Source organism: Aureobasidium subglaciale (assembly GCF_000721755.1).
Source record: "Aureobasidium subglaciale EXF-2481 unplaced genomic scaffold scaffold_0, whole genome shotgun sequence".
Taxonomy (NCBI): Eukaryota; Fungi; Ascomycota; class Dothideomycetes; order Dothideales; family Saccotheciaceae; genus Aureobasidium; species Aureobasidium subglaciale.
Genome location: NW_013566995.1, coordinates 183,063 through 209,790, shown reverse-complemented (window position 1 = coordinate 209,790; position 26,728 = coordinate 183,063). Strand labels below are relative to the sequence as shown.

The 26,728-nt window shown below is 50.7% G+C and overlaps 10 protein-coding genes across 10 annotated transcripts; 5 read left to right on the top strand and 5 right to left on the bottom strand.

Annotated features, from left to right (window-relative positions):
• Nucleotides 1–217: 217 nt before the first annotated feature.
• Nucleotides 218–1,260, bottom strand: AUEXF2481DRAFT_34304 (uncharacterized protein). The gene is made up of 2 exons (XM_013493155.1): nt 750–1,260; nt 218–652 (listed from the first exon to the last, which is right to left on the bottom strand). The coding sequence occupies exons 1-2, from the start codon at nt 1,090–1,092 to the stop codon at nt 252–254; spliced, it is 744 nt and encodes a 247-aa protein (XP_013348609.1). The 5' UTR covers nt 1,093–1,260; the 3' UTR covers nt 218–251.
• A 1,186-nt stretch (nt 1,261–2,446) lies between these two features.
• Nucleotides 2,447–3,754, top strand: AUEXF2481DRAFT_45405 (uncharacterized protein; the record flags this gene model as incomplete). The annotated part of the gene is made up of 1 exon (XM_013493154.1): nt 2,447–3,754. The coding sequence occupies one exon, from the start codon at nt 2,447–2,449 to the stop codon at nt 3,752–3,754; it is 1,308 nt and encodes a 435-aa protein (XP_013348608.1).
• Nucleotides 3,755–5,777: 2,023 nt separating this feature from the next.
• AUEXF2481DRAFT_84244 (uncharacterized protein) lies at nt 5,778–6,773 on the top strand (the record flags this gene model as incomplete). The annotated part of the gene is made up of 3 exons (XM_013493153.1): nt 5,778–6,219; nt 6,277–6,309; nt 6,374–6,773. Exons 1-3 carry the CDS (start codon nt 5,981–5,983, stop codon nt 6,771–6,773), a joined length of 672 nt encoding a protein of 223 aa, XP_013348607.1. The 5' UTR covers nt 5,778–5,980.
• Nucleotides 6,774–8,604: 1,831 nt separating this feature from the next.
• On the bottom strand, nt 8,605–10,015 carry AUEXF2481DRAFT_79 (uncharacterized protein; the record flags this gene model as incomplete). The annotated part of the gene is made up of 2 exons (XM_013493118.1): nt 8,605–9,295; nt 9,348–10,015. 2 exons carry the CDS (start codon nt 10,013–10,015, stop codon nt 8,605–8,607), a joined length of 1,359 nt encoding a protein of 452 aa, XP_013348572.1.
• Nucleotides 10,016–10,397: 382 nt separating this feature from the next.
• AUEXF2481DRAFT_34299 (uncharacterized protein) lies at nt 10,398–12,206 on the top strand. The gene is made up of 4 exons (XM_013493151.1): nt 10,398–10,507; nt 10,573–10,793; nt 10,872–11,601; nt 11,655–12,206. The coding sequence occupies exons 1-4, from the start codon at nt 10,493–10,495 to the stop codon at nt 12,000–12,002; spliced, it is 1,314 nt and encodes a 437-aa protein (XP_013348605.1). The 5' UTR covers nt 10,398–10,492; the 3' UTR covers nt 12,003–12,206.
• Nucleotides 12,207–12,520: 314 nt separating this feature from the next.
• Nucleotides 12,521–13,252, bottom strand: AUEXF2481DRAFT_61073 (uncharacterized protein; the record flags this gene model as incomplete). Its single annotated transcript, XM_013493150.1, has 2 exons — nt 12,521–13,059; nt 13,129–13,252. The coding sequence occupies 2 exons, from the start codon at nt 13,250–13,252 to the stop codon at nt 12,521–12,523; spliced, it is 663 nt and encodes a 220-aa protein (XP_013348604.1).
• A 229-nt stretch (nt 13,253–13,481) lies between these two features.
• Nucleotides 13,482–15,128, top strand: AUEXF2481DRAFT_24468 (uncharacterized protein; the record flags this gene model as incomplete). Its single annotated transcript, XM_013493148.1, has 2 exons — nt 13,482–13,578; nt 13,630–15,128. The coding sequence occupies 2 exons, from the start codon at nt 13,482–13,484 to the stop codon at nt 15,126–15,128; spliced, it is 1,596 nt and encodes a 531-aa protein (XP_013348602.1).
• A 1,506-nt stretch (nt 15,129–16,634) lies between these two features.
• Nucleotides 16,635–17,512, bottom strand: AUEXF2481DRAFT_117596 (uncharacterized protein). The gene is made up of 2 exons (XM_013493146.1): nt 17,409–17,512; nt 16,635–17,324 (listed from the first exon to the last, which is right to left on the bottom strand). The coding sequence occupies exon 2, from the start codon at nt 17,280–17,282 to the stop codon at nt 16,731–16,733; it is 552 nt and encodes a 183-aa protein (XP_013348600.1). The 5' UTR covers nt 17,283–17,324; nt 17,409–17,512; the 3' UTR covers nt 16,635–16,730.
• Nucleotides 17,513–19,440: 1,928 nt separating this feature from the next.
• Nucleotides 19,441–21,480, bottom strand: AUEXF2481DRAFT_74 (uncharacterized protein; the record flags this gene model as incomplete). The annotated part of the gene is made up of 1 exon (XM_013493114.1): nt 19,441–21,480. One exon carries the CDS (start codon nt 21,478–21,480, stop codon nt 19,441–19,443), a length of 2,040 nt encoding a protein of 679 aa, XP_013348568.1.
• Nucleotides 21,481–22,878: 1,398 nt separating this feature from the next.
• On the top strand, nt 22,879–25,389 carry AUEXF2481DRAFT_61372 (uncharacterized protein; the record flags this gene model as incomplete). The annotated part of the gene is made up of 4 exons (XM_013493145.1): nt 22,879–22,971; nt 23,037–23,167; nt 23,218–25,108; nt 25,168–25,389. 4 exons carry the CDS (start codon nt 22,879–22,881, stop codon nt 25,387–25,389), a joined length of 2,337 nt encoding a protein of 778 aa, XP_013348599.1.
• Between the last annotated feature and the right edge of the window lie 1,339 nt (nt 25,390–26,728).

Here is a 26,728-nt window from a genome sequence, read left to right as displayed (position 1 = left end):
TCGATTCGTGAAGCATTGCTGTCCATCAGGGTTGCGTCCAATTGTCATTGCTAAATTCAAAAAAGTCTGGAAGCACGGAAGCCGAGCCGTCTCCGCCCCCGGCTGCCGTCCGGTCGGACATACTTACAAGGCTCGTCACGCCCTAAAGCACGCCTTCTGAATGCCAATTCATTCTTCTCGACTCCAGGACAATTGAGAAAACTTATCAACCTTTGTATTCGTGCACAGCATATGTCGTGTCTCATCAACATCTACAACTTGGATGCAGTCTCGCTGCCATCTTTGCTCTCCTCCTTTTCGGCTTGAGCGGCTCTGGCCTCAGCCTTCTCGCCGACACCGGAACCGCCCATCTTTGCGATAACACCTTTGACCACTTCAAGCGTCGCTGCCGGGCCTCCAGGTTCGGCTGCCAGAACCTCGCCGTCTTTCTTGACAACAAAGACTCCGCGTGTAGTACCTTTGGGCGCCTTCTTCAGTCCAATGGCTCCGATGAGCGATGCTGAAGGGTCGCACAGTAGAGGGTATGGGAGCTTCTGCTTGTCTTTGAAAGTCGTGTTGGCCTTGGGCGAATCTGTGCTCAAGCCGAAGATGCTGAGTCCGGCTGCCGTCAAGGGTTCATACGAGTCTCTGAAAAGGCAAACCTGCGTAGTGCCTTTATGAAACTATGTCAGCAATCATTGATGCGAGACATATAGGAGCCAGGCTACAAAGCGGCCATGTCTTCAAAAGGCATAAGAAAGGGAACCTACAGCCAGGAGTGCTCGCCTTGGGGTATGTGAAGAGCACAATGCCTTCTTTACTCTCATCCACCAAGGACTTGAGCGTGACCTTCTTGCCATCGTTGGTCTCTACCTCACCGCCGAAGCCTTCAAAATCAATCTTGTCTCCGGGCTTGGGTGCACCGCTAGAGGCTGGCTTGCTTTCTGGCTCTGGCGCAGGTTCTGGAGCGGGCGCAGCAGTCGACTCTGGCTCAGAAGGTTTGGCGGCAGTTTCCGACTTGCCATTCGCTTTTGTCTTGCGCTCTTTCTTGGGTGCTGGTGCCTGGGCTGGAGGAGGTGCATCCTTGCGCTTTGAGCTGCGCAGTTCGACCATTTTCGCGGCGAGCAGTTGTCTACGAGGAGATAAGGCGGTTTGAGAAGGCGAAATAATCGATCTTGCGGATGTCGAGAAGCTGATTGTCCGGATCTATTGCTGATTGCGAAGCGCTGCTGGTCGAGTCGTCAGGTATGCAAGCAGTTGTCAGCACAAGAAGCTCGAGGGAAGCTCTGCACTTTACGCGCCAGCTCGAGCTCGCCCAACCCCGCATTTCGGCAAAATCGAAACGACCAGGACCCTGAAGTCGCGGCTTCCCTACCAGCAAATTCGTGGTCCTCCATCTCTCTCCGAACACTCCGACCGCCGACCGGCAAATTCTTGCAAGTCGCATTCAATGACCGTGCGACCTCAGGCGATGATTCAATTTTCGGTCTTTCTTTTGGCCTCGAGAAAACGACTGCCGCGACGAAATCGGAGTCTGCTTTTGCTTGGATAGCTTGGCTGAGAAGCCTGCACCCTGAAGTCGACATGCGAAGTTCAACCATGACTCGATCAAAGATGGCTGGTCTTTTCAACAACGACCACGCCAACACCAATCTTTAGGGACAGCAGTGCGATGACGACTATCAAGACACCAAGCAGCTCGCGAAACTTTGCCGAACTATTACTGCTTTTTTGATGATGCTGGTCGTTGCCACTCGGCTGCAAACTTCAGGTCCACCTCACGACGCGGATCCCAGAATTTATCTCTCCAACATCCACAACAACAAAGGTAGGATTCATTTCTGTAGGTGTTTACCTCCCTTTTTCATCGGCTACTCACGACACTTTCTTGCGTCCGCCTTTCTCATCTCCTTCCAGCCCCTTGTGCCGCGTCAGAGCTCCAAGTCCTGTTGGATCAGATGGCATTACATCTGAAGCTTTGACCACCATCTCCATCAAACGCTTGACTAACCCGCAAATTTTTGGTAATGTTTTGCTAATAGAAACTGCTTGTTTCGTGCGCATTGGGTCCAGAGCCTGAGACTTTTACGAAGAGGTCGACTATGTGTTCCGAGATCGCTGCTTGACGTCTCGCTCATTCGAACTCATCGTGGTGCTGACCTAGTTTTTATACTTTCGTCATCCGCCTTCTACCCATCTTTCCTTACTTTCTCCTCCCACTATCATTTTCGTTTCCTTCATCAAATTTCAGACAACTCTGACACTCGTCTTCGAAAAGACCGATCGCGTCGCGAACACCAAATTCGAACCTCGCCACCGAATCATTGCCAACATGGCGTCTGAAGAAGACAAAAGAGCCGCTTACACTGCTGGCAGCGTCAGTTCGTCATCAAATGCAGACTTGGAACAAGCGCCGCCGCCGAGGCTACCAGAAGAGAAGGACGCGATTCCAGAAGGAGACGAGACCATGACGTTGGACAGCAAGAGAGAGGGCCTGATGGTGAATCCTTTCGAGAACGATGCCAATGGCGAGACTGAATATAGGACATTGACATGGCTCAATGCTGGATTCCTTCTCGTTGCTGAGACCATCTCATTGGGTATCCTCTCACTCCCAGCCGTCGTGGCCAGCATGGGCTTCGTGCCTGGTGTCATCCTCATCGTCTTCTTTGGTGTCCTTACCACATACACTGGTTACGTTACTTACCAAGTCAAGATCGCCTTTCCCGGAATTCACAACTTTGCCGATGCTGGTCTCTTTTTCTTCGGAAGATGGGCAAAGGAAGTGTCGGAAGCAGCTCAGATTATCCTCTTGGTCTTCATCATGTCAGCGCACATCTTGACCTTCTCCATCATGATGAACGTTCTCACCAACCACGGAACTTGCACCATTGTCTTTACCGTTGTCGGCATGGTCGTTTCAATGATCCTGTGCATTCCTAGAACTATGAAGAACGTCGCCCTCATGTCAATCGCTTCTTGCTTGTCCATCGCGACCGCCATCTTCATCGCCATGATTGGAATTGGTGTTGATCCTCCCGCTGGCGCACACGCTTATGCCGTCACACCTTCGAGCCAGACATCATTCCGCACTGGTGTCGTGGCCGTTGCCAACATCCTGGTCTCTTTCTGCTCGAACATCGCCTACTTTGGTTTCATTTCCGAGATGAAGACCCCCAGAGACTTCCCCAAGGCTTTGGCTATGTTGCAGACTTGCACTTGCTCTCTCTACATCATTGTCGCTGTTGTCATCTACCGCTTTGCTGGTACCGATGTCAAGTCTCCCGCTATTGGCTCCGCCAGCCCCATCGTTCGCAAGGTCGCATATGGCATCGCCATCCCTACTATCGTTGTTGCTGGTGTCATTTACGCTCACGTCGCCACCAAGAATGTCTACGTCCGTATCTGGCGCAAGACCAATGTCATGAACGAGAAGAGCTTCCGCTCGCTTGGCAGCTGGTACGGTCTCACCGTCATACTCTGGGTTGTCGCATGGGTCATTGCAAACGCCATTCCCGTCTTCAGCCAGCTTCTCGGTCTTCTTGGTTCTCTTTTCTGCACCTGGTTCTCCATGATCTTGCCTGCAGCTTGGTGGATTATGATGAATAAGAGACAGCTCACTGCAAACTGGAAGAAGATTTCTCTTACCATAGTCAATGTCGTCATCGCTCTCATCGGTCTCGCCCTCTGCGGCTTGGGCGTCTGGGGCAGTGCTGTCGACATCTCAGAGAACTCTGGTAGCGCCAGTGCCTTCTCGTGTGGCGACAACTCGTAGACGACGGATCCTGTCTGAAACATTTCGTTCATTGTTTTTATTGATATGAGCATTTTTGCATGGCGTTTCGGGAAAAGATTTGCATCTGGGTTACGGCCATACTTGTAACGAACGCATAACAGCATGATCTGGGTTGAAAAAAAAGCCTGATGATTTGATAGCATGATATTGGATATGATCGTCTAGATGAGAAGGAGGGTCAGACGACATGGTCTTTCAAGAAATACACACTCTACTCGAGCAAACTTACTCCATCCACCTCCTCGCTTCAGTCTTCACGTCTCGTCCTGTTCGAGTGCTTTCTTGATATTGGCACACAATCACTAATACATTTGTCGTTCTTGTCTTTTCGGCGAATTGAGGTTAGTTATTCCCATCTGTACTTGATCCCATCTTTTTTTCCCTTTTGCGTTCAGTTAACTCACTCCTTCCTGTTTGTCGTCGTCAGGGTCGCTCCTTCTTCACGTTTCGAGCCTGGTCGCTCTTTCCTCGTCGCTCCTTCATCGTTCATCGGGTGTTTGATCGCTCTTTCCTCAGTCGCCACTGCCGCTCGTTCCTTTTGCTTTGTCCATGTTTGATCTTTCCTTCCTCTTCTATCAGCTCAGTGGCTCCTTCCCTTCTTTATCAACGTTGGTCGCTCTTTCCCCATTTGTCAGGGGGTCAGTCGTTCCTTCCCTCTTTGTCAACAAGGATCGCTCCTTCCAAGTTCGTCGATGTTAGTCGGTCTTTCCTTCCTTGTTAATGTTGATCGTGCTTTCCCTTCCTCGTCACGGACGATCGCTCCTACCTCGTCCGTTGATGTCGGTCGTTTTTTTTTCTTTATCTGGCGGCCCTATTCGCTCTTTTTCCTTACTTATCAGTTTGGTCTAATCGTTTCCTTTCTAACATGTTACCCTTCTTGGATTCCCCATTTCCCTCGTCTGTTCCCTGACTCTTTGGTTATCTGCATAATCGGTCAGTTTCCCTTCCCTTGATTCTTGAGGTCGTATCATTTTAAGCAGTCCAAAGTTCAAATGTCAAAAACTGCTGCTTCTTGATCGGGAGATGGGGGGGGAGTGTAGAACAGAAAAGAAAAGAAGGTTCTTCGACTATAGGAAATGGAGGACATGAAGTGAAAGAACAAGCACAAGATTATGCTCAGGATTTTCGAAAAGGTGAGAAAAGATGCGATTTCAGCTGTTTGGGGAAGGAATGATTGGGCAGAAGAGGAAGGAACCATCGACTGTAAGAGAGGAAGGGACGATAGACCAAAAGAAGAAGAAACGATGGTATAGAAGAGGAAGAAACGAACGATGAGATGAAAAGAGAAGGAGCAATCTACAGAAGAGGAAGGCACAACTTTTAAACAAGGAAGTCACGACCAGAGGATGTAGATGAGGAAGGTGCGACCAGGAGAACAATTAAGGAAGGTGCGACCGAGAAACCAAATGGGGGAGTTGCAATTTGCAAAGAGGGAAACTGTGACCGGACCAATCGTGACTTCCCTGTTCATTCATGTGGTATATCAACATTAAGCGGCAATGAACGAATGCTCATACCCCTGAAGCCTTGAAGGACGCATATTGAACGAAAGGCCGAAGAGACAAGGAATCATCACCCCTGAGCTTAGCCCGAGAAGTGTCTTTTACTTGTATCATTCAGGGCGTTGTGAAGAGCTTCGAAGCTCTCATATTTGTAGTGGGAGGATGTGACAGCCCGCAGAAGGTATGTTTCGTTCTGTAAAGATTGCTTTAGATCGATCTGAGCAAACGGAGAACATGAATGTGAGCATCAAGGTCATAAGGATTGTAGCGGTAGCGTCTCGAGACACATACTTACCTGGACTCTTCTTGGTGTCGATCTACCAAGAGCGAAGTCAAGAAATATGCTGAGTAGCACCAACCTGTGGGTTAGGTGATGGGATATTACAAGAAGGGCTTGCGACTGGATCCGCTCTGCTTGGACTCGTCCCGTTACTCACATCCATGTTATGAGGGCTCTTTGAGACCATCTAGTCACATCGAGCCTGACGTGATGGAATGTTGCTGAATTGAAGTCGAAGATGTTGGTAAGCAGAAAGCCCGTGTCCCGAGGCTGTCGTGTGCAGAAGCCCCAAAGGTGAACGGTCTGGAACCCGCGTCTCGTTTAAACTTTCCATTTCCCACACCTCTTCCATCTCGCACACTCACCGACGGCAAACGTATCCCTTCACCACACCACCTGTTCCAACATCACAAAACGACTATCATGACATTATCAGACGACGAAAGAAATGGCGTGTTTGACATTGGTGAAGAGCTTGTGCCGGTGCGCGAGCAGGAACATATCGGCGTCATGACAGTGGATTTCGAGGGTCTGTTACAAACGCCTTTGAGATTGGAAGAGGATCTTACGAAGGGATGCGGTGGTATGCTGTGGCCTGCTGGTATGGTGATGGCGAAGTATTTGATGAGACAAGATCGGGATCTGTTCAGGGACAAGACAATGTTTGTACCCTTGATCGCCAAGAAAAATGGTACCCTGATGCTGATCAAATCCTACAGAGTTGAATTGGGAGCTGGAGGTGGCCTTGTTGGGTGAGCAATTTTGGAATCACCTTGGAAATACCATCGACTAACAAGTATGTTTCGACATGGATAGCCTTGCTGTCGCCTTGGGATATCGACTAAATCAACCCCTACATCTGACCGATCAAATACCCATGTTCTCCTTGATGCAACGAAACATTGCCCTCAACAACCTCCAAGACAGAGTCAAGCCATCAATATACGACTGGGGCGGTCCTATACCCGAGGGTATACCACAACATCCAGATGTCATACTCGCAGCCGAATGTGTCTATTTCGAACCCGCATTTCCTCTTTTACAACAAACCATGAAGGATCTCATCGGACCGAATACAGTCTGCTATTTCTGCTTCAAGAAACGAAGACGAGCAGACATGAACTTTGTCAAGGTCATGAAGAAGATGTTTGTGGTGGAGCCCATCGAAGATGATCCTGATAAACCAAAGTGGTCGAGGGAGAATTTACATTTGTGAGTTGTACTTGTTATTGAGGTCGGACGATGGCTGACATTTAGAAGCTTCAGAGTCACACTAAAGCGGAAGAAGGTGTGAACATGCACATCTGGGCACTACAGCGCAGTATGCTTGCAACTATCACAAATGCCGGGAACAACCATGCTCGGAAGCATTATGTGAGGGAAGTCTCTAAACTACAGCCACGAACACTATGACCAGATAGCGACAGTGTTGAGCGTTGAGACAACTATTGATCAAACATGCATAAGTGGCAACGGAGCAGAAGTCGGCTTCCAAAAGGAAACTGAGAGGCTCGACCCCGTGAAGGGAGAGGAGAGTAGGCATCACGACCGGCCATGGCACGTATGGGAAGTACAACAAAGACATTAAAGAGTACAGTATCCATATCCACACTACAAATCATCATAAAATCATAGACCGCATAAACCACCTCCTTGATGCTATAGCCCATCAGGAACAGCTTGACCATCATATCATGTACACCACACGATCATCGAGTTCCGTACATACACCACCCCATCAGCAGCAGACCTCGTGCGTCGCCATGCAGAGTGTCAGGAAGGTGACCGAAAACATCGACCGAGCGCCCCTTCTAATGGCTCATTCCCTCAGGTATCTCCCCGTTTCCGAAGAAAACACTCTGCATCCCGACAACCAACACATCCATCTCCTCCACCCCATCGACCACCATGAAAATCACCCCTCAATCTCACTCCTCTCCCCCTCATCCTCTCTCTCCCTCTTACCCACAAAAATCCTCTTCCTCCTCCTCTTCAACACCGCAATCCTCTCCCGCCTCTTCCTCCCACATCTCGCACATCTACACCCCATCCCCCCCTCACACCTCCTAACCACCCTCCCAACCCTCGGAATCCTCAGAAAGCGTCGATCTTGCTTTTGTTCTTCCTCCCCCAACACATTTGCACAAGGCGATAGTGTTATGTTCGGCGCTGCAGGGCCGGATGCGCAAAGAAGTTGATCTGTGCTACTAGTCGGGAGAGTGGGAGAGCAGGGTGCAAGCTCGTAAAGTGGTACAGCAGGTTTCGGAGGCGTGAACACCGGCGAAACAGAAGGTTTCAAGCACGAATGCAGAAACGAAAGAAGATTCGTGCGATAAATGGCCGGGTTTATGATGAAGTAATTGTCGTTGTGCGAAATGTGTGGGTGTATTATATCGATTGGCATGCTCGAATAGATTGTGTTTGTTTCGATTCGGAAACAAACGGTTGTTCTTTGGATGGTATGCAGGAATCCGATTGTTGGTGTAGCGGGATACAGAAGGGTCCTTATGTTGGAAAGGGTTGCCTTGTTCGTTTTTTGGCGTGTTCGAGGAATGCCAGCGGTGGTAGTATGGAGCAACCGAAGCTTGCTGCGACAATATGATGTGGTGTTATACTTTCGGGACCGTTTTTTGTGTAGGATCTGGAATCGCAAAGAGTCGCAGTAGATTAAGCCAGACGATATCAGTATACAATAAGAAGTTGGTGAAGAAGATGGGTATAGATGTGTTGATCAGGCAGTAGCGGTGAGCTTCAGAACCTGGAGAGGCATCAAAACAACACTCACCGAGATTTCGTCACTACCGCTTCTGTACCTTGGTAATTACTAAGAGTCTGTCTATGCGTATCATGATGCTAGAAATAGGGTATAAAGAGAGAAGAAAAGAAGAAACAGAACAATAACAAAAAAAAACGAGGTCCAAAGGTCGAGTAGCCGTGGCTGCTTGGACCAGAGAACAAAATCTCCCCACGCCATCGCTCAAGAAAACAATAACCAGATCATTAGTCCTGGAGATCCGTCTTATGGAGGGAGAGGGGAGACAATATCATTACATCAATCCCCCCAAGACCAGTCGACCAAGTCCTCCAATCTCAGAGCGGACCTCGCGACGAGTCGTGTCGCCGATTTCCTGTACAGCATTCTGTACAAGCACTTTCCGGAGAATCTTGTCCGCTTTGCCAAAGGCTTCACCAACACCAGGTCCGACTGACTCGGTGTTTGGGAGGAGTTGGACAACGCCAGAATAAGTATCGATCAGAATATCAGCCAGAGTTGCAAAAGCGGTGTGAAAGTCTGGGTCGAAGGGCAAAGAAGGCGTTTGCAGATATGCAAATTCCGGGAGATTTCCAGAGGATATAGGAGGCAGAGGCAACGAGTCTAGCTGGGCACTTTCGACAGACTCGGACAAATTTTCGATGGCAGCGCTGCTAGATCTGCGACCTTTGACACCACGCATACCATTCTTGAACATTGCACCCATACGACCACGGGCGCCTATGGAGGCATCAGGACTATTGAGTTGTTGGTAGGTGTCGTACTCTGACAGGAGGGCGGCGAGGGAGCGAAGATAGTCGAGCGGATTGTCTGCGTTCATATCGAGAAGGGGAGGTATAGATGTGCCGAGTAGGACGTAATTCGAAGCACGGCGGCCGAGCCTGGAGTAGTGCATGGACGGAAGTTGGTTGAGATTGGTGGGCGTATAGAGGAGGGTGTTGAAGTAGTAGATGTGACCTTCATGTCTGCAGTGTATTAGTGTCTTGTGTCCAAAGAAGTGGATAGACATCAACCTACACTTTGCGGAGATACTCCAGAGTAGCTATACGCTTGCGACATGTTTCGTGGATGTGTGTTAGTAGGGCAGCAGGGACAAAATTCGTCTGGGGAGGTTGTGTTGTGTTTGACGGCACCAAGTTCAAGGAACTGGTATTGGTGGCGTGAGATGATAATGACGGACGGTCCGTCTCTGAACGTTTGAGACCATGAGCGAATGGAGTGGCCAGCATGGAGAAAGGAGTCTTGGGGACGGGCTCAGCAATGCTGTGTTGGCGGTCGCGTGAGAGGCTATCCGTCGACTTTTGAGGGCTCAAGGATGTGTTGAAGGGCGGCTTGATCGTGTGAGTGGCATTGGCACTAATGGAACGACTCTGACGATGCAGGCGAATGGGAGAGCGAGATGGAATGGCTATCGAAGAGCCTCGAGCCTTGGGGTGGTGTAGGGACGATTGAGAGTCGTGAGAGCGGAGTGATGCGCTCCGGCGAATGTCTCCTTCGGCGACGGATGAGGGCAGCGAAACGAGCGAAGAGTCTCTGCGAGCCTTTGGTGATGCTTCCTCGCTGATTGGCGGCGAGAGGGGTGTGATGGAGGTGCTTTCCTTGCGAGACGACTTCTTGCTGGAGAACAAGGATGCCTTCCTGCCAAAGATGGACGCGCTGGGCGTCGGCGACGGGTCAGGAGCCATCCTTCGATTTACGTTTTAGACTCTTAGCCCAGCTGACATCTAACGGACAATTACTCAGGGGTAGACCCTGTAAGCAGAGGGCATGGAGCAGATGGAAGATGGCCTCGTTGGACAGTCGGCCGTGCTACGCTGCAACTACCTTTGCCTCGGAAAGTGGCCAGAGAAATCAGCTTTCTACGACATAACTCTTCTTGGCGTGTCAATTCCCACGCGAGCAAGAGAGGCGGAAGTGTTGTAGACAAACGTTGTGCCTTTGTGGTGCTTGATCTCATGAAACAACCTTCTTGCTTCTCCCGGACCCGGGACCCCCTGCATCTGATCGGAAAGCAGGCCGCCGTCGTCCAAGCGCCAATCTTCCCCCACCTTGCATCTCCTGCCCCACCACGTGCATCTGTGATGTTGACAAGCAGGAGCCCGTCACTCATACACCCCTCCATCTGTGCAACACTCACAAAAAGTGATAGCTCTCACGTAACAATGTCTTTCACCGAGGTACACTATGAAATTACCAGCCCAACGCGCCTTTGTAAGCCCCAGAGACGCTGACCGTCTCGCAGAGCATCCCAGCTCCTGGTAAGTGGCCTGTCGACCCTCAAGAGGACATCCCAATCAGTGACGGCCGCGTCTGGGTCGATGGCTGCTTCGACTTTGCACACCACGGCCATGCTGGCGCCATGCTTCAAGCTCGTCGCTTGGGAACTGAGCTTCTTGTTGGTGTCCACTCGGACGAGGCCATCCTCGAGAACAAGGGGCCTACTGTCATGACCTTGGACGAACGGTAAATACTCGACCCTTCTTGCCATCCTTGTCGCTCCATACCCGACTCGTCTGTGCACAACTGAACTGTCTCGTTTAGCTGTGCTGCTGTTGACGCCTGTCGTTGGGCCACCAAATCAATCCCTCACGCCCCTTATGTGACCTCTCTACCCTGGATCTCCCACTACGGTGCCAAATACGTCGTTCACGGAGATGACATCACTTCCGACGCAAACGGCTACGACTGCTACAGATTTGTCAAGGAGGCTGGTCGATTCAAGGTCGTCAAGCGCACACCCGGTATCAGCACCACCGATCTGGTCGGACGCATGCTGCTATGCACAAAATCACACTTCATCAAGGATCTCGACGCTTTGCTGGAAGGCGGAGAGGGTCCTGGTGGTGAAGAAGAGAGAAAGAGCACGGGTAAAGACATGAAGGAGAGAATCAGAGAATACGCAACAGACGCTTCAGGAAACAAGCCGCTCGTCGAGGTCTGGAGCTGGCGCTCGGCACACTCGAACCAACAGCACTTCCACCAGAATGGCTCTTTCCTGAAGAAGGTTAATGGCACCTCACCACAACCTGATCAGAAGATCGTCTATGTTGATGGTGGCTTCGATCTATTCTCCACTGGACACATCGAGTTCCTGAAGCAGGTCGTCGAGACCGAAGAGAAGGAAGCAAAGCAGAAGGGATGGAATAAGGACTACAGCCCTGTCTATGTCGTTGCTGGTGTCCACAGTGACGACGACATCAACGACTACAAAGGCATCAACTACCCAATCATGAACATCTTCGAGCGTGGTCTCTGCGTTTTGCAATGCAAGGTAAGTCACAAACCACCCTTATTGTATCTGAGCAAAACTCACAAGAACAACAGTACATCTCATCCATCATCTTCATGGCCCCCACAGTCCCCAGCAAAGTCTTCCTAGAATCCCTCCCCTACACAGTCTCGACAGTCTACCACGGCCCCACCGTCTCAGCACCACCGGGCCAAGACTTCTATACCGACGCAAAAGAAATGGGCGTCTTCAAGGAGATATCCTCACACTCTTACTCGCACGTCAATGCAGACTCGATTGTAAATCGTATCATGAAGAGCAGAGAACTGTATGAAGAACGCCAGCGTGTCAAGGGCGTCAAGGGAATTGGAGAAGAAGCTGTGCGTAGAAGAGAGGAAATGGAGAGGGAAAAGGCTGAAAAGGATAGAGCTGCAAGGTCTTGATGACATGGTGAGGAAAGTTGGTAATTACAATTAAAAGTCGACGTCTCCTTCTTCATCTTGGATGCTTCTGTCAGTGAAGTTTTGACGTGGTGCGTAAAACCCCAAACTTCAAGCGTGATCACTGAAAGTCGCGCGATTGCCGGCACTGCGCCGGGTTCAGCTATACAGACTTCAAGACGTAAACTTCAATATGTCGTTCCAACAAACAGACCTGTTCGTGCATGGCGTGTGTAGGTGTCTGGACTCTTTCTGTGTGGACTTTTTGAGAGCAGCAGCACACTTGGCCTTCATCGTCTTCAACTTCGCTCTGAGTCCTTGGTGAACTCGGTGATTGGGGAAGAGAGATCAGTAGCAGAGGAATGACTTTTTAGCATACCTTGGCCAGGATATGGTAGCTTTTCGTCCTGCAGTGAAAGTGAGTAGATGTCAACAACTTCGAGGCCGAAACAGCGAATGATAGAGATCGGTGTGGGAAAAGAAGTATAGCATTTTTTTGAGAAAAAAGGGGCATCATCGATCTAAGTGAGCTTCTGCTTGATGAAGAAGTTTCTAAGGTGAGAAAGCTGCCAGGCACAAGTAACACCCAGAATAGCCAACTGCACCAAAGTCCAACGCACAACACGAGCATTAGTGTGCTCAGACATGTTTCTGAATTCAGCCTCGCGCTCTCTCTGGAAGACCTGCTCCTTTCTGATATCATTAAGTCTAGCGTTCAAGTCCTTGACTTTGGAGACAATGTCGTTGAGTTTGTGCTTGTCGTCGCTCTCGATGCGGGAGGTCTCGCCAATGGCCATGTCGACTTCGAGCTTGATGTTTCCGGCAGAAGAGCCGCCTGAGAGCCAGCCTTGGGCAGAGGGAACGTTTGTGGGGGTGAAGCAGATGCGGTGGTCGCCAGAGTCGGCGGCGGAGAAGGTGAAGCGGCCCTTTGAGTTGCCACGCTGGGAAACAATGCGGTGGTCGTTGTCAAAGATTTCGTCTACGCTGATGTAGAGGCCCATGTCAGGGTTGGCCTCGTATTTGCGGCTTTGCTCGTTCCATTGTGTGGCAGTGTAGTGACCTGGAATTGGTGGGTTAGATTCGCTTGCTGGTAAAGTAGGGAGCAGAAACAAGGCAAGATGTTACTCACCAACCACCAGTGTGTCCTTGGGAAGCTCCTCGAAGAAGCACTTTTGGGAGGGGCCATCGATGTAAAAGTAGAGAGCCTGGGTCGGCAGCATCAGGGCCGCAAAGGCGAGTACCGAGAACAGCATCGAGTGCATCGTGACGGTCGTTATTCGTGAATGAGGCGATGTCCAAGATAAAAGGACAGCATGCAACAAGATGCCCCTAAACACACACGAGCTCCAGCGGTTTCGTGCCAAGAAGTGTGGAGGCTCGCCGCGACTGGAGGTGCAACATCTTCACGCGACAACGACGACGACGTCAATTATTTATAAAACACGACTCAATTCCGGCTTTACTCCAACAAGTCGATTCATCATGTCGGCACAAGATATGCGCGACATGCTGGGCTTGACGGGCGATGTCGCCCGTCCGCCGCCGTTGAAGAAGCAAAAGACGGTCGAGAAGCGTTCACGTGTGTCGCGCTTTTGGCCAACACAATGCGCCGCGAGCTGACAATTTGTAGTGGAAAAGGGAATTGCACGAGAGGTTTCGGCCTTGATGGGCGAACGCGCTCCGCCGATAGCTATGATCCAGGTCCAACCGAAATACAAACAACGACCACGAAGATCTCATCGCGTTGCGCCATGGGAGTGGGCTTCCTTCACAAACCAAGCAAGAGAGGACGGCCTTGCTCTACACCACTGGCAGCGCAAGCACACTCCTAAACCTCGTCCACAAACAGAGCAACAACCTCAAACCGAGTCGGAAGCCGATGGAGAGAAGCAATCAGAGCCCGAGCTGCAGCAGAAGGATTACCAGTACGCCAAATACAATATCCAGGTCGAGACTCCCACATACGATCAGGACCTCTACGATGCCCAACTACAGGACTCCGATTGGACAAAGGAAGAGACGGATTATCTGTTGGAGACAGTACGAGACTTTGGTCAAAAGTGGCCCGTCGTCGTCGACCGCTATGAATACCAGCCAGGACCTGCAGAAGAAGGTGCAGAAGCACCACAACCAAAGTCTCGTTCCATGGAAGATCTCAAGACTCGCTATTACAACGTGAGCGCAAAGGTTCTGGCCAACCACACGCCCATCTCGTCCATGACCGCTCCACAATACACCTTGTACTCTACCCTCACTCAGTTCAACCCCGTCCAGGAGACGTCACGAAAGAAGCTTGCCGAAGGACACCTCCATCGTACTCAAATCGAAGTCGACGAAGAGAACGTCCTGCTCGCCGAATTACAACGCATCATGATCAACCAACAACAGCTGGAGAACGAGCGCAAGGAGATTCGCGATAGACTCGAGTATCCCTCAACAAGCAACACAGCAGGAGCTCAATACAGCACCTCACAACAACTTGGCCAACTTTTCCAACAGCTACTCCAAGCAGACCGCATGAAAAAGGACCGCCGCCTCAAGGCTCTCGGCGACACCCCCGGCGGCCCTCCCTCCGCACAACTGCAGTCCGCCGCCGGTGCATCATCCGGCCACCGCGACAGCATCAGCAGTGCCACAGGAGCTCGCAAGGCAGGCGGCCGTGACTCCCTCGCTGGTGGCTCAAGCTCAGGCATGGATCCTACTGCACGCGCCATGACACCCCACGCCGCTAGCCGCTACTTCGTAACTCAACACGACCGTCTCAGCAGCGGCGTCTCCTTCGCCTCTGATCGCCTCCATCGTGCCCGCTCTGCAAAATCCATGGTCCAGACCGAAAAGATCTCTGCCATCCTCAATCACCTTCGTATTCCTGACATCATCCCCTTGCCAACTCAACGTGTCATCGAGGACTTTGAGAAATTGATGCAAAAGGTGCATCTGCTGTTGGATATGCGCAAGGTTTCTGACAAAGAGGAGCAAGAGATTCGTGTCAAGGAGGCTGAGAAGAGGATCAAGGAAGGTAAAGAGGGAGTCAAGGAGGAGAGTGAAGAGGTCAAGGTCGGAAGGAAGAGAAGTGCGAGTGTGATGAGCAGCGATGCTCAGACTGCCACCAAAAGACCTAAGAATTGAGGTGCCAGTCCAGCAGTCTTGCTAGATCTTACTTGTAAGAATAGAAATAACGACGTTCATGAATCCTGACCAAAGTCTTTCCTCTAATCATATTCTATGAAGTAGTACTCTCCTTCTCCATACAGCACTCAAACACAAGGACTGTAAAAATAACACAATCAATTCTCCAAAACAACTGACACTGTCCATGGAGCAGCACCACCAACCCCCACTTTCGAGGAACCATACACCCTGCCATCCTGAACATCCATAACCCCCTTTCCTCTCCCATCCATCCACGTTACTTCGCCAAGCTGTTGTGCTTTTTTTGGTTTTCTTTTCCCCCCCCCCCCCCCCCGAATTATGGGTAGCGGTCACTACTACTTAAAGAACAAATGGCACCGTGTACCCAAGTACGACACTCGCGTCCGTGACCGGTTTGCAGATGTAGTCGTTTTTCGTGCTGGGTGGTGGGTGTGGGAGGAACATTGACTACACACATTTGAACTTTGATGTCAAGGGCGATTATAGGAGGGGTTGGTTGTTTGTAGTGGTGCTCCGTGATGGAAGAATCTTTCCTAGAGGGCTGTGGAAATGCACAATCGTTTTTGGGGAGTTTGGCTGGGATGCTATTGGAGAGAGGCTCCTCACGTATCTCTCCTTGACGATGTATCATGGCTTAGAGAACTGTAGAAATGCGCAATCTTTTCCAGAATTGGGAAGGGATGATGTTGGAGAGCTCCTATTCCGTCTGTCTTCTTGATCGTGGCATGAATAGCGAATATCACCTTGCCTTTTTACAGCCCTACTTTGTGTTATACTCTCTCATTGGAGATACATTGCAGAGCCAACTGTTGTCTCTCTCCTCAGTAATGCTATGGATATCGAAAATCACCTTGCCCTTTTACAGCCCTCCTTCCTGCCTCACTCCCTCATCGGAGATGTAGCCTCCAGAAAGATCTGCATTTGATCGGCGACCCACATGGCAATTTGACTCGAGATTTGGGCGATCGCTATATCCGGGCATGCCTACTTTTCTGATCATCATCTCACGATGCAATCGTGGATCTGTAAATACATGAATCGATTAAAAGAGGATGAATGGAAAAGTAGGTGATGAAATTGTTTCTTTTTTTGAGTAAATGCTTGGATGCTCGCTATAACGCTAAGATGCGAAGTAGAAACCTGCGTTACTTCGATTGAAGGGGTATATGGTATAAGATATGGTGTGGAGCGGTAGTGCTCTTTGGATGTGATCTTCTGCTCGATGCTAGAGATGTGCTGGCGTTCGAGACAGACACTTCCGAGAGTGCCATCTGTGATTGCTAAGCTGTGCAAACACCGAGGAATTGATGACACCTTTTGCACGTCATTCGAGCAGGACCCTGGTGGCTGGCACGGAAGCATTTCCGTGTACTCTCGTCGAGCCATTACGGTTCGGGTCTTTCTCAGATCCGGTCAACGGATGGAGGGGTTGCGGGAGTTTGTGAGCCGGCGTCGTAGCGGGCTTCTCAGTCCTTGTCGCTGCGTGGCAGGCTCGTAAGATGGGTATAGGCTCCGCGTAGTCGAGTTTTGTATCTCCAGCTCGCGATGACGTGGGTACCGTCCTTTGAACTGGGAGCTTCATGATTTCGTAATGTTGTTGGTAGCAGCGACGATGCCTCGATGGACTGAATCCGTCTCTGAAACCCAGGCATCGATTCGTGCTCGGTCGACGGTCGAACTGGCTACACTCTCGTTCTCCCTGATCTCCTGGATGCGAGAATGTCTACCATGCTTGTCGAGCTTCCTTACTGCGTCTTCAGTCAAAGGGGCTACGCGAGTTGAGTGCCTGGCTGGTCTGCCTGCGTTTTTTTCTGTCTCGGTCGCTGCGTCGAGCAGCCATTGCAGTCCATTCGAAAAGAGCTTGGTGCGTTCGCCTTGTATTGCGGGACACTGTGGCTGGTTTTGGAGTAGTTTCCGGGCAAGTGCTTTTGTATCTTCTGAGAGGCCTCGTGGGTTGGGTGCACCGGGGACGGGATTGACCAAGTTCTGGGTTGAAGGGAACACATGGCTGTAACTGCTTGATCTTGCGAATGGAGGTTTTGAGCTTGTCGAAGACGTGATGCGAGAGGTTGTGGATTGTGTGGATGACGAGGTAGTCGAATCTATTGGTGAAATGCTTGGTGACGGCATGTTGTTGGTGACGCTGTCAAGTGTGTTCGTTGCAGCGAGAGACTGGTTTGGTATATCAGGTCAAGAGAGAAGGACAGAAACGACGCTGATGGGAAACAACCGAGCTACATCCTCTACAGTACCTACTTGTCAGCGTCTCGGTGGCTGACCCATGGGCCAACGCAAGCCAACATAAACATCGGCGATGGTAATTGCTCTCGTCACAGTGTCATACCCCCTTCCCTGTCGTTCCCTGCCCGTCCAAGGTTTCGCATGGTTACTCAAAAGCTGCATGGCTATGACAGGACCTGAAGCTAGGCAAAGAAGAGACGCAACTAGGCAGTAAGTGGTTTGATCCCCGGTTGGCAAACGCTCGCATCGTTGATCGTCGACTGCGATGGGTGAAGATCGTCGATGTCAGCACGCGCCGGAACGTCGTCCGTCTATACCTGCCCCAAGGCCCACCACCACACAAACATTCCTCCCTCTGGCAACCACGACCTGCAATTTCTGCTTCGGGAACTCCGGCCTCCCCGTCATGTCAACACAAGCCAGAAAGCCCACTCGTATAAAGACCAATAAATGCCAACGGATACATGATTTTCCAAGAATACCATGCCACACCGTTTGCTTGCACAGCCGAAGTCATCGAGATTTCGCGACTCCCGAAGCTCTGGCTCTCAAAACTCGCGTAACATGCGTCGTACTTAATAGTCGTTTCCATCCGCATCACCCACTAGACCAGCTCGGTGCTATAAGTCGAACAAATGACGTTGGAACGAGCCAATAATTTTTGGTTTTTCTTCTTGAGCGGGTGTCTGTAGCAGAAAAAGGTTGAAGGCTTGATTCGGCAAACGACCTTCTGCGATGCGATCAAGGGTCTCTCTGCTTGAGGAATCATCACGATTGCCAGACGGACTGAATGCGCATCAGATTAATTTCAAACCTCTCGAGATGTCGATCTGTAGTATGAATATCTCTCATCGCGACTCCACAAGCTGAGGACATAATGCATGAAACAAAACTACACAGTGACTTTTCATCAAACGCTCATGTCATCATCGGCGCTTGCAAGGTTCAAGCATCAAGACAGACGCATTAAAAGCCGCATTTTGCTTTTCGAATGAGAAGACGTCGCAGATCGACTTTTTTCTAACCACCACCCTCGAGAAACATTAGAGTCCCGAGTCTATCTCGTATCTCATCCCTTTGTGGCTTTCTCCCGGCAGAAGCAGTTTAGATGTTGGAAAATTCTCTGCATCGTGATGCATCTCCGGTAGCATGCTACGACGCTGGAGAATGCTGCTTCCCCATATCTCTACAGACGTCTCTATCTGCAAAACATGGCCGTCTCAAGGCATGAGCATTTTTGGGATTATTGTACTGCTTGTCGAGATGATCAATATCACGCTCTCCGGACAAGCACGACACTGTGAAATAGTGGTTGTAAAAAGGTACAATCTTTTTGCGCATTGTCCTGCTCCCTGATGAGATGACCATTATCGTGCTCTCTCATCAAGCATGATACCAGCAAACGGAGGTTGTAAAAAGGCACAATCTTTTTTAGGACCCTAACATTGACCCTTGAGACGACTCGGATCATGCTCTCTCTCAGTGTATGGTATGGCAAGAACAGGACTGTAAAATGCCACAGTGTTTTGCAAGACTACTGCATCGACTGCTGAGATAGCTTGTATTGTGCTCTCTCATCGAGGACAGCGGTGTCAAAACAGGGTTGTAAAAAGGCACAATCACAATCGAGATCTTTGCGTTGAGTACGAGATGGCTCGTATTATACTCTCTCCATGAGTGTGGTACTGCAAAATCATAGCTATGAAAAGGCACAATCATTTCAGGATCTATGCATCATTTCTCGGGATGCTCAATAACATGCTCTCTCACCGACAACGACACGATGAAACAAGGTGTATAAAAAGGCACAGTCCTTTTCACAAAACATCATCACAGTCAAGAGAGCACGAAAATGGCAAAAAAGTGTTTGGAAAAGAAGACCAGCTTCTGCGTTTTGATTTCATTTCATCGTCACATAAAAGGGGTATCTCCATGCTTCTCTGCTTTCCACCAGCAATAAAAACTCCACTGAGAATAAACTCGTACCGAAACGAAAAAAATTCCTTGCCCAATGATGGAAAAACTCCTCCGAAAAAAAGATGTCTAATTAGTTGAAGCCACGAACACGACGAGAGCGAGAAACACCGCCATTTAGCTCTGCTTGAAGCTTTCTTGCCATTTCCTCATCAGCAGCGAGTTGAGCTGCTACTTCACCTTGAGCTGGGATGATGCTCTGGCCATCGCTGTCATTCTCGCGCTCTTCGACGATGGGGGAGAGCTGGCGCTGAGAGCGAGGACGAGGTTGTTGAGCAGTGTTGTTGGTGGTGGTGGTGGTGGTAGTAGAGGCTCTCTGTCTGCGAAGCTCACGGCTCTTGTTGGCTTTGCTGGCTGTGCTGACGATGGAGTCTTCATCCTCTTCTTCTGCCTCTTCTGCTTCTTTGCGAGCTTTGGCTTCCTTCTTGGCAGCGACTTCGTTCTGACGTCTTTTGAGGATTCCTGCCCAGTGGGCCTTGTTGAGGGGTCCTGCTTCAGGAGTGACAGCACGCTCGGTGTACTTTTTTGGGTTGTGGTACTCTTGGAAGTCGGCCATGTTGTTCTTGTCGAGCTTGCGGCCATCGGTCTTGCTCCAGCGGTTGGTAGGCTCGAATGTCGACATGCGGTGCTTGCGCATTGCTGAAGGTGCTGCAGAGGAGCTGCCTTTGCCAGAGTTGGGGATTGGGACAGAGGGAGAAGGCATGCGAGGAGCTGTTGCAGGCTGAGCTGGTTGCTTGCGAGGTGCTGCGACTCGCCTGGCAGGAGCGGCGGTTGATGTCTGCTTTTGACGCTTTGGCTTGGGCTCAGAAGGGTTGAAGTCGTCCTCATCCTCTTCATCTTCGATAGTGATGGCGCGCTTTTGACGAGTTGATGCGGTAGGAGCAGCAGCTGCGGCAGGACGTTGACGAGATGATCTTGGTCCGGAGAGGACGTTGGTGAGCGAGAGATCGTAGTAGGCTCGTGACTGAGTCGAAGGAACCTCTTGTGTCGAAGGAGCGGCCGAGGTGGTACGAGCACGTTTGGCAGGCCTTGACGAGGTCGGTGCCGGGGCGTAGGCGTAGTCCTCCTCTTCCTCGTCGTCGCTGATGATGACGGCAGCCTTGCGCTTGCTGTCACGACGGGAATCAGGAGCCAAAGAGGTGACAGCGGAGGTGCCACTTTTGGTGCCCTTGGAAGTACCCAGAGCCGAGGTGGTGAGCCCAGAAGCAGAATGCTTCTTCTCACCGCGATCCTCGAACCCCGAGATGGCCCGCAATCTGCGGTTCCACTGCAACTTCACGCCAGAGGCGGAGCGGTTGAAGCCTCCCTGCTTCATGCGTTCTGCGACCACCTCGAAGCGCTTCTCTGTGCTGGCAACAGCAGCGTATCTCTCCAAGGTGCAGACTTCCTTCATGGCCTTGATGCAAGCAAGATCCTCTGCGTCGGACCAGCCACTTGCCTTGCGAGAGGAGATGGTGGGAGCGGGTGCGGCCGAGACCCTTGCCGACTGCTGACCTGCTGCCTCGCGACGAGCAGGACGAACAGGGGCGTAGTCGTCGTCGTCAACCTCCTCGAACTCCACACCATCATCCTCGTCTTCCTCCTCCTGCACTTGGGCAGCATCCGCGAGAGGGACACCAGCCGAAGAAGCCTGCTCTCCAACGCCATTGCCAGACCCTGCAGAGACACCCGGAGGCAATGCGGGGCGCTTCTCCCCGCGGGAAGGACGCTCATCTTCAGATTCGGTCTCCTCCTCCGAGACCTCCTCCTCCGACTCACTGGCATCAGGCTCATGGCCCATGCCCGACAACTCTGGCTCCGCCGAAGCAGAACGAATACTGGTGCCCCTCACGGACGGCCAGTAATCGAAACCATCGTCGAAGGGATGGTCCATGGGATCACAAGCTTCCCCACCATAGACGTAGTTGCTGAGGGGGTCATCGTCTTCGTCGATGGCAACATTGTCTGGAGAGGCAGGGCCAGACCACTCAGGACTCCAAGTAGCGTTGGGGTTGTAGACATAGCCCTCAGGAGAGGCCAGAGGACACACAAACCCGACAGCCACATGGGAGTAGAGGGCTGGCTGGAAGTTGTTGTTGCTGTTGATGTTGTTGTTGCTGTTGTTGAACGACATGATGAGAGATGTCGTGTGGGTGGTGAGAGAGTGGCACAATGAGGCCAGCTCAAAGTGTGTCCTGAGTTGAATCGAGACCGGCTCGAAGGGGATGGTAATGGGAAGAGAGAGCGAGGAGAAGAGTTGTCTTGAGGTTGCAGAGGGGGAAAGCAAGAGGTAAGAACAAGACTGAAAAAAGAAGAAAGAAAGGAAAGGAGAGGACCGGACTACGGAAAGCGATATGACTTGCCTCGACAATAGCTATACAGATCTATAGGAGTGGAGGTTTGACAATGGATTGCAACAGGGCATTGTCAATCCCTATTGTGGACAATGAACCATGCCCTCGGAGTCCGAAGTGAAGATGTAGACTGAGCAAGAGCACAATGGCGGGATGAATAAGAATAGTAGGGAAGCATTGTCATAAACAAGACTACCACATGTCCGTGAATGGGAAGCAACAATAGGGGTTGTGGAAGGGTGAGTGAGAGTGAGGATAACTCGAAGAAGGAGACAGCCGACCAGAGAGACTAGTCAAAAGGCATGACAGTTTTTGACAACGGTGTAGTCGTCCACGAGCAGGTGTATTGACCCTCCCCGCCGAGGACAGACCTGCATCTCGAAGGGATTGTGCATTTTGACAAGCATGCTATAGGCATGTCTTCAGAGGTGGAGTGAGTCGAGCTGACTTCCCTCGAGATGCTCCACTGAGGACAGACGTGTGTCTCAAAATGTGCATTTTGATAAGCATGTCATAGGCATGCGCTGGGGGACGGGGAGCATGGAAAATGAAACACAGGCTGGGAAGAAATACAATTCATGCAGAGTGAGGAATGAACGTGAGTGAAAGTGTTTTTCGTGGTATATATATATTTTGACTGAACAGAGTAAAGAAATGGCAGGTTGTAACCTCTACTGATTCCCAACATTTCTAGAGAATCGGAACGATCCTTCCATGCGGGCGCCCAGCAACGGGTGTCATCCATCTGCGCACAGCGCGAAAACGACCTTGCTACAAAAAGGCAAAGGACGTCGATAAGTAATTTGATAAGCTGGCGGTGTTTGTAGAAAACAGAAGGACTGGGCTGAGGAGAAACAGTTTTGATGTGCTTCCAGCTGGACGGTCCGTGCTCAATGACGGAAGGAGCCGGGGCTCTGGATGTTGATTGGGGGCAGTTGGCAACATTGAGACAGTCGGCGACGTCTCCAGTTGTTGATACAAGGGACATTTGTACAATTCACCTGCAACTCGTCTGAAGGGTAGCTGCGCATCTTCCTCCCACTCTCTCGACACACGACATCTCAACATCCACACCAAATCCAGCACCGATCAAGTTTCAGCAAACGAGCAGCATCACAGCCCAGGGGTAGCTTTATTCCTACAACATGGCCGCATTCGCGCCTCACGGAGCACCAGCTATGGACTACGAGGCTTTGAAAGAGCAATGGAGTGATATCGAGGACAAGGACGGTATCCGTCTGAGTTGGAACACGTTCCCCTCTTCGCGCATGGTACGCTGCCCCGCAACAGCTGTCACGTCTGCCATGAAGCTCTCTCTAACAGCGACGCTATACAGGAAGCCTCGAGATTGGTTGTCCCCATCGGAGCTCTCTACACACCGCTGAAGGAAAAGACCGACACACCACTGCTCCAGTATGAGCCCGTCTCTTGCAAGGCGCCTTGCCGCGCCGTGCTGAACCCCTTCTGGTAGGCTGCCCTACACATGCCTGACACGTCACATGCTCACCACAGTCTAGCCAAGTCGACATGCGCGCCAGGATCTGGATCTGCCCCTTCTGTCTGCAACGCAACGGCCTGCCGCCGCACTACAAGGACATTTCCGAGAATGCCATTCCCCCAGAGCTGCACCCTTCCAGCACCACCATCGAGTACAGACTCGCCAGACCCGCTCCCGCGCCCCCAATCTTCGTCTTCGTTGTCGACACATGTCAAGAGGAGGATAGTTTGAAGGCTCTCAAGGACTCCATCATCATGTCGCTCAGCCTGCTCCCTCCCAACGCTCTTGTCGGTCTGATCACATACGGTACCATGGCTCAAGTCCACGAGCTGGGTTACACTGAATGCGCAAAGTCTTACGTCTTCCGTGGATCAAAGGACTACACTGGCAAGCAGGTGCAAGAGATGCTCGGTCTGATGACTGGTGGTGGTGCAAGACCTGGCATGCCCGCCATGCAACCACAACCCGGACGTCCCGCCCCTACCGCTCCCATGGGTGCTGCCGCCAGATTCCTGCTGCCCGTTCAGCAATGCGAGTTCCAGCTCACCAACGCCCTGGAATCCCTGCAGAAGGACCCATGGCCTGTTGCAAACGACAAGCGTCCCTTGAGATGTACTGGTGTCGCCATGAGTGTTGCAACTGGTCTGCTCGAGACCTCGTTCTTGAACGCCGGTGGTCGCATCATGCTCTTCACTGGAGGTGCTGCTACAGAAGGTCCTGGTATGGTTGTTGGCCCCGAACTCAAGGAGCCCATCCGTTCCCACCACGACATTGACAAGGACAACATCAAGTACTATAAGAAGGCCCTCAAGTTCTACGAAACTCTGGCCAAGAGAACTGCTCACAACGGCCACATTATCGACATCTTTGCCGGATGTCTGGATCAAGTCGGTCTTTTGGAGATGAGAAGTCTCGCAAACTCGACCGGCGGCCACATGATCTTGACCGACAGCTTTACTTCGTCCATGTACAAGCAATCCTTCGCACGTATCTTCGACAAGGACGCCAACGACAACCTCCTGATGGGTTTCAACGCTTCGCTCGAGGTCCTGACCACAAAGGAGCTCAAGGTGACCGGTCTGATAGGACACGCCGTTTCCATGAACAAGAAGTCGGCCAATGTCGGTGAGACCGAGTGCGGTATTGGAAACACTTGCTCGTGGAAGATGTGCGGCATCAACCCCAACTCAAGTTACGGTATCTACTTTGAGATTGCTGGCCAAGGCGGTCCCACCAACGTGCAACAAGCCCCACAAAAGGGTCTCATGCAGTTCCTCACATACTACCAGCACTCTTCTGGCCAGTTCCACCTTCGCGTCACAACTGTCGGTCGCAACATGAGCGGTCCCTCAGGCGATCCGGCTATTGCCCAGTCCTTCGATCAAGAAGCCGCTGCAGTCCTCATGTCTCGTATTGCAGTCTTCAAGGCTGAGGTCGATGACGGTCCGGATGTTCTTCGCTGGGTTGATCGCATGCTTATCAGGTTATGTTCTCGCTTTGCCGAGTACCGCAAGGACGACCCGTCATCTTTCCGCCTGGAGAAGAACTTCACCCTCTACCCGCAGTTCATGTTCCACTTGCGCCGTTCGCAGTTCTTGCAGGTCTTCAACAACTCTCCTGATGAGACTGCTTTCTACAGACACGTTCTCAACCACGAGGATGTGTCAAACAGTTTGGTCATGATTCAACCTACCCTTGACAGCTACGGCTTCGATCACGAAGGCAGTCAACCCGTCTTGCTTGATTCTACCAGCATCCAAGATCAGACCATTCTTCTGCTCGACACCTTCTTCCACATCCTCATCTTCCACGGTGAGACCATGGCACAATGGCGCAAGGCTGGTTACCAAGATCAAGAAGGTTACGAGAACTTCAGAGAGATGCTCGAAGCGCCCAAGGAGGACGCAAAGGTAAGTTCTATTCAGCACCCATTTTCCGTGACCTTGCCGGATGCTAACGAACCTTTCAGGAACTCATCCAAGACCGTTTCCCTCTACCTCGTTTCATTGTTTGCGACGCCGGTGGTTCTCAAGCACGTTTCCTTCTCTCCAAGCTCAACCCCTCAACGACACATACCACTGGCGCATACGGCGGTGTCAGCCAGACCGCACAAACCATCTTCACCGACGATGTCTCACTACAGACCTTTATGGACCACTTGATGAAGTTGGCTGTCAGCGGTAACAGCTAGATGTAGCGATGACCCAAGGCCGCATGATGTGATGACAAGAAGTGCTGTGAGAAGAGATCAGAAGAGGATCATTACAACCAGCGTTATTTTGTTGGCAGACAGATGAAAAAGAGACCAATTATTTCAAAAGACTCGAATACCTCAAACCGAACTTCACTTTTAAAACATTTTCGAAGTGGTCGCGGTTCTCTGTCATGACTGCCGCAGCACGAACTCTCATTGCTCACGCTAAATCGTAGATGAGGTTGGGAATTGGATATCATGCCTCTTATTACTAACGCATATGGCCAGGCCCGACTAAAAAGCCTCCTATGCTACCACTACCTTTCAGGGCCCCAAAAGATGATGTGACTCTTGCGGAACCTCAACACTGGAACTAGAGAGGCTGAGAGCTCTCTCTCTTTGTAAAGACTTGCGAGCATGAGCATGATTAACTAATAGGTTACCCCGATGATCGACACTCTTTTATGCTTTTGTCAGATTCTGTTACATACCTTCCCTATCCACATAGAAAATCCTCCCATTTTTTCTTCAATTATTACCCTTAACAACACACACACATACAGAAAACCTACTACTACAACATAACGATTAACAAAAAGAAAGTCGCAAAAAGAACTGAGAGGATGCCGAAATACAAATATACACAAAACAATTTACATTAGACTCTTGATTTTGCCAATTCTTATATCTCATCCAGATTGGAAGGACAGGGTCACCTCTTCGTAGCGCGTATGACCCTGTCTCTGTATAAAAGCAGTCGACAATGGAACACAATATTTCTATATCCCTCGCTCTGAGAATATAGATACTGGTCACGTGGATGGGAATGTCGCATCCCTTTTGAATCGTGCTACTAGCATCTTGAAAATATAGTCCCATGTCGTCGTTGCTCTACCATTTATCTCTCTTCTTCGAAAGATGAACTGGTGCTGATGTGGAACGTGAGGAGATTCTAGAGTCCAATGATACTAGGTGTGGAAAACCTACATCGTGAAAGTCCAGAACGCAGAGAGAATCATCAGAAATGTCTTGAGCAATGGAATTAGAGTTGAGATGGGTTCATTGGTATCCTTTTTGGTATCATTAGAGAGAGAGAAAAAGCAGGGGCCAAAAATCAAACACAGCGCAGCCGCAAACCGTCAAGATGAGCGCTCAAGAGGAAAAAGAAATCAAAGAGGCTATCAATGAGCCGTGAGTAAAACGCCCCCCGGTCCGTGAAAACGCCTGCCCATGAATATGTCGACGTGTGTCATGCAGTAAAAGAAAACCTGCAGAGATAACAGTGACCAGAAACTAGAAACCAAGGAACAACCAGTGTCCCACTTTTCTTGCTTCG